The sequence below is a fragment of the Calonectris borealis genome, chromosome 3, assembly GCF_964195595.1.
Source record: "Calonectris borealis chromosome 3, bCalBor7.hap1.2, whole genome shotgun sequence".
Taxonomy (NCBI): Eukaryota; Metazoa; Chordata; class Aves; order Procellariiformes; family Procellariidae; genus Calonectris; species Calonectris borealis.
Window position 1 is genome coordinate 108,244,423 of NC_134314.1, and position 6,000 is coordinate 108,250,422.

Consider the following 6,000-nt stretch of genomic DNA (forward strand, 5'->3'; position numbering starts at 1 on the left):
GTTATCAGTGGGCCCACACAGAAGGGAGCGAGGAGTCCTCCTCCAGCTGTGCCACCAAGCCATGGGAGGTAGCTTGAGTCAGCCTCCTCGGGGTTATCCGGCTGCCTCTTCAGAGAGGCTGTACAGCAGCAAGGCACAACTCTGCCCTTAATTAAACAAGCTCAATAACACGCACAGTGGGAGAGAAAGGAGAGTCCCCGAGGCAGACTACTAACAAGGACAGCGGCTAGACAAATGGAACATTTTCAAGACGGTTTCTTAATCAATAATTTGAAAGGAATGCTAGGCACATTGCCATTGCCATTCTGCTAGTTTATTCTGCTGAAATAACCTTTACACCTGCCTCTTTTGAAGTCCAACTGCCTTGCATGTAAATTAATCTCACAAAGCAGACCTGCTCACTAATAAAGCAGAGATCCCATCTGGCAACACTAGGAAGAAAAAAAAAAAGAAATCCTGTGAATTATCCACCCATCCCAAACTTCATCACTGCATACTAGCCCTTGGAACAGTAAATGCAAGAGCCCCACGAGGCACTCCCACCCTGAACTGTTGAACAGATCAGAAGCAGCATAAGTAGCTATTCCCATGGCCTCTACAGCTTGATCTGGTATGAATTTGTAATATTGCCCTTCCTCCACTTCTGATAAAAGTCACACAAAGAAACAGAGATATTTAACATACTGCAGCATAATATAACACGGACGGCTAAGGTATTAAAAAAGTCATCTGAGAAATTAAATGCATTTAAAACTATTCCTGGAACAATTATTCATGGGACCAAAAAAAAAGATCTTGTTGTAACAGCATGGGGGGGAGGGAGGAGGAAAAAAGAAAAAAAAAAGAGTACTCTGGGAACCTTAAGGCAATATTTTCTATTGTGCATAATACAGGTCACAGTCTATAAGAGAAGTGCAAGACGTAGGAGAAGTTTAGAGCTAAGAAAGCTCAGCAAAATAATTACCTAAGCTTTATTCAGCATTCTAGACAAAATACTTTAAACACTGAATACATTAAAATGTTTGAATACAATCACAATATTAAAGCTTTTAATTACTAACATTAAATGGAAATTCAGTTGAAAGAACACACAACAGATACTAAATACTTCAATTAGACGAAGATACGAGGCATATGCTCGGAAGAGCTCACAGTCTGAAGTCCCATTCATGCACTGAAATCCATGTAGGCAGACAAGAAAAACAGTATTAATGACTGATAAACCAGATCGGAGCTTAAATAATTAAAAGACTACAGGGAATGGGGCTGAGATCCTACAGATGACTTACTGGTATCATAACTGCAGGGAATGGGGCTGAGATCCTACAGATCACTTACTGGTATCATAACAAGTTGTTAAACTCTACCAGGGGGTCAGTTTGTTTATAAACTTATAGCTGCTCTTACAAAGTGCAAGAGATTAATTTCTGTTAAAATTTCTTTAGTTAAGCACCAAGAAAAGTGTTTCCCAAGAAAATTGCCTAAGATGAGCTACTACTACACTATTTCAGTAATTCAGAATTCATATGGCAATTCCAGTTAATTGCCTAATGGAGCAAGCAAAACAACTTTAATTGTAGGGGTTTTTTAAAGATTAAAAATACATATAAAAAAAATAAAAACATTCACAAAGTAGCGAGTATTCTGCAATGAAAATGTGTACTTTAAGTCCAGTGCTCACTGGACGTAACAGCTCAGAGAAGATCACTTGGAACAAGGCATTCCACAGACTTTAGAAGGAAAGCACAACTCATAGTATCAAAGCTGCAGCATTACACTTAAAGTGTAGTTTAACTGGTTTAGAAAAGAACACGTAGTTATCAGGAAACTTCAGTTTCAGAAATTTAAGTAATTTCTGATGATAGAAGGCAAAACTAACTTAGGAATTTAAGTTCTCCAGTTTGCCAAATTAGTCCCTAACCCTGACAATGTATCTGCATGTCTGGATCCATCCTGATTTCAAGGAGGCTCCCAATAACTATTGTACATAAGACAAATTGCAAAATGGACCCTTATCTAGATCATCAAGGGGTTTTGATCCAAAAACTTCACTGGGCATTAAAGGGTAGCTCAATCTGTTACCTCCTTCTATCTTCAAAAAGCCATTTATCCAGTATGCATAATGACGCAAATTATTTCTCAATACATGCTCACCTTTAGGGTAATAATGTAAAACAAGGGAGAGAGACCAATTAAGCTGCAGAAAAATATGCTATTTTTGAAAGTGTTTCCAGCTCCTTTCACTGCTTAACAGTACCAGTCACACTCCCACAAGCCTTCACAGATGAAAGGTGAGACAACTTCACACAGCTTGCCAGCGTTAACCCTGTTATTACCTTCATCAGTACAGCTACACACAAATTACTTCATATTACACCCTTATGCAGACTTTTAATCACATTGTCCTGACATATGGTTACAACAGCAGTTTAGCTCCTATCTGTCATCACCGCAAGGAAAACATTCCCATTTCAGGGTAGTCTCCCAAGAGCACGAGTGGTTATGCTGCTACAGCAGTTTCCAGGCTTTTCACTGGTAGCTAGCTACTCAGAGGTGAATTCCTGGCCGGGCTCATGCTTGCTGTATTCCCCACTTGGGGTCACGAGCCCTCCTCCTGTGTTCTTTAATCCCTTATCCACGCTGCCTTCTGGAGCAGGGGAGAGATGGACCTAGAGCAGAGACTTAAAATCTTATACAATTGCATTCGGAGGGTGGGAAAGAGAAAGAGACACCGTAAGAAACGTTAAGCAAGAAACAAAACATTTTGCAGGTGGTTTTGGGCCAGCCTACTACTTCTCATTCAAACAAGGCAGATCATGGTCTTGAGTATCTTTAACACCTCATTAGTGCATAAATAAAAGGACACTCAATGTTCTGCTCCCTCCTTCTCTTCCCACCCTAAACTCTTTCAATCTCTTTATAATGAGAATTAGTTGGGGGGGGGGGGGTGTCTAAAAAAAAAAAAGCAGCAAGGAGATATGTAGAAATACTTTCCAAAAAGATAAATAGTAAAAATTACTTTTGGCACTGCATTTTCCACACTTTCGGATTCACATGAGTATATTTATTATAAAATTGGCCCTACAGCCACTGGACCACAGAACTTTAACACCCTTTTGCACTATTTAATAACTGTTGGACATCTTATCCCTCTGAAGGTTATACTAAAACTCAGGGTTTTGTGGGTTTTTTTAAAGGTGAATTAAAGTTCTAATACTCGTAATACTTATATTTTTAATTCCTTTAGCCACATTCAACCCTCACAAATCTTTCATTATTCACAGTAAACACAATGTGAAGAAGCTGTATCCATCCCTTTATTTATGGGTTAAAAACCAGAATCACTAATAAGTTGAGTCATCAGCCAAAGAAAAGTCTGAGCCACCAGAGCGATGCATACTCTGGAACTTGTCACCTGCAAACACTGATGGGATAAGACCGCTCCTGCTTATTTCTCCTTCATTTGAACTCAGTGACAAGGAACTGGCCAACAACAGCATCTCTTGGAGATTTCGCTGTTATACGAGGGTGCTTACCTAGCTCGGTTTTGACATGGGTTGAATTAACACCTTATTATATTTACTGCTTGTTTTTCTTGATTTTTCATAGGTAGGCAACACCACAGTTGCACAACACATTGGCTATTTCGTCTGTAGTTGGGCTCATATTTTGTCTGTTCCTCTCATTAGTTACAGCAGTAGTCACCCAGCCTTCTCTAGTGTTCTGCGAGATCAAATTGTCAGTCATTATTTCCTCCTAATTGCAGAGGAAGAACTTCACACCGACAGCAAAACAAGCATCCCTGAAACGCCCATATCCTTCCAGCGTGGATTCCCAGTTTCACCTCCCAGTACAGTTCCTTCCTCACTTGTTTCAGTCAGCTCCTGGAAGAGTTAAACTGGAAATAATCTTTAATAGAAGAGTGCTGTTGAAAGGACTACCTATGCGTGCAAAGCTACTCGGTACCGAGCGCGGTAAGGCAGGCCGTATCGCCCGGGGGAGGATGGCAGAGAGAACATTTTAAAGCACCCTCAACTCAGACTAAGCAGGTATTAAGCTTGCTGGGACCTTCTGTACATATTCCAGTCTCTCGGAACAATAGATTACGGATTTCACGGGGCATCTCTGCTGGCAAAACCAGCTATTCAGAGGCAGGCGTACCTGTTAAGGAAACTAAGTATTTTATGTCATCACCTTCACGTATTTTGGGCTGTAAAGTAAGCAAAGCTGCTGTGCTATGTTTTCATCCAACTTCAGCTGACAAAAACAGTGTCGTTTTAAAACTCATGTTAAAACTCCGATAGGAGGTGGTCCTCCCTGTCCCTTTTGGGAGTGTTAAAACAGAGACACCTCCCAGAGCAGGGCAGGTTTAACACACACAGCCGTGAACAACAACTGAAACTCTCCCAATCGGGGGTGGGAATACCTACCCCCAAGAGCTAATCACTTTGAACCGTAAACAACATGGACACCATCTTCCTCTTGGAGTCCGGGCACTCGAAAACAAAACCACCACCCCCTCCCAGAAGCAGCAGATACGGCTCATTTCAAGCCAACTTTAAGAACTTCATACCATTAAAAAAAAGAAGCAGGATTCAGAGGAGGTGCCTGTTTACCCCGCGGGGAGCGGAGCGGAGCGAGCGGCCCCAGGGGGCAGCCTTATATCCCCCCCAGGAGCGGGGCGAAGGAGGAACTTCCCGGGAGCCGTAGGCCCCCCTCCTCCGCCGCCCCCGGCCCTGCCGCGGTGCTGCCGGGGCCCCGCGGCCCCCCCTTCCTCCTGCGCTGGCTCTGCTCCAGCGGGCCCGTCTAACAAGTTGATCCCGGCGTGAAAGAGGAAGAAAAGGAAAAACTGAGAGGAAAAAAAAGCCGGGAGGGGAAGCCCCTGCGCGGCCGCACCGCGGCTGCGGAGACCGCGCTGGGCGGAGGGAGGGAGGGAAGGCCGGAGGAAAGGAGGGTCGCCCGCCCCCCCTCCACGTCCGCAGGATCCATTTTCTCTCCCGCTGCCCGCTCCAACTTTCCGCACCCCGAGGGCGGCCCCCGAGCGCCACCCGCCGCACTGCTCAGCTCCGAGCCCCCGCGGGCCTGCCCGCCCGGGACTCACCGGCATCATCTTGGAGCCGAACCGCATGGGGGCGGCCGGTGCCGGCCCCGCCGCCCGGAGCGGGAGACCGGCGACCCGGGAGCCGGAGGGCCTGCGCTGCCGCCGGGACGCGCGGGGAGACCTGTTGCGGGAGGCGCTCGGCTCGGCCCGGCCCGGCCCGGCCTCGCTGCCCGCTCTCCGCTTTGTTCCCACCGGGAGCCGCACTCCCGCCGCTGCCGTCGCCCCCGGCTCCGCTCCGAAACTAACCCCGGCCCGGCGAGGAGGAGCCGCCGCGCCCCGCCCGCCGCCCACCCCCGGGAGGGGCCGGCGCAGCTCCCGCGGGGGACGGCCCGCCTCCTACCCCCCGCCGCCCCGGTGGGGGTGCCTCGCCCGGAGGAGCCGCTGCGCCGCTCCGCACCTGGCCCCGGCCCCGGCCCCAAGGGCTCAACGTCCACCGCCGGTGCGGCGGGGGTCAGCCCTCCCGGGGCCCGGGCCGGGTCCGAGACTCGGGGGGGGGGGCTGCGGCAATACGAGATACGTGTGAGTCCGTACGGGTCTCCTCCTCCCGCACATCCCCCCGAAACACGCCGGCCTCAGGGCCCCGCCGAGGACAGGGGCACACGCAGCACCGGTCCCTCCCCGAGGGAGCCTCCCTGGGTCGGCAGCGGGGAAACGCGGGTGGGAAGCGACTGGCCAAGCTCAGGCTTCGACCCTGGAGCCTCCCCTAGTCTGATCTGCGAGTCCCTGCCTCCTCAAACGGGTGGTCCTACCGGTCATCTCCTTTTAGCTCTTCGCATACGCGGCCAATTTAGGATCCCTGCCCAAGGTACGTTTTACTTTTTTTGCTATTTTCAGTTCGACCTGGCAGTCCAGCTACAGTGGCCAAGTCAAACCTCGCAGAACATCGTTGAGATGCCAGA

General features: G+C 48.3%; 1 protein-coding gene across 2 annotated transcripts in view; it reads right to left on the reverse strand.

Annotated features, from left to right (window-relative positions):
• The window catches only part of TP53BP2 (tumor protein p53 binding protein 2), a 49,872-nt gene extending 44,520 nt beyond the window's left edge, over positions 1-5,352 (reverse strand). Inside the window, exon 1 of one of the 2 annotated variants that reach the window (XM_075147193.1) lies at positions 5,102-5,352. In XM_075147193.1, the coding sequence (XP_075003294.1) occupies positions 5,102-5,128 (27 nt within the window). In that variant the 5' untranslated portion in view covers positions 5,129-5,352. The remainder of the gene's footprint in view (positions 1-5,101) is intronic. The other variant, XM_075147194.1, reaches the window with a different exon arrangement.
• Between the last annotated feature and the right edge of the window lie 648 nt (positions 5,353-6,000).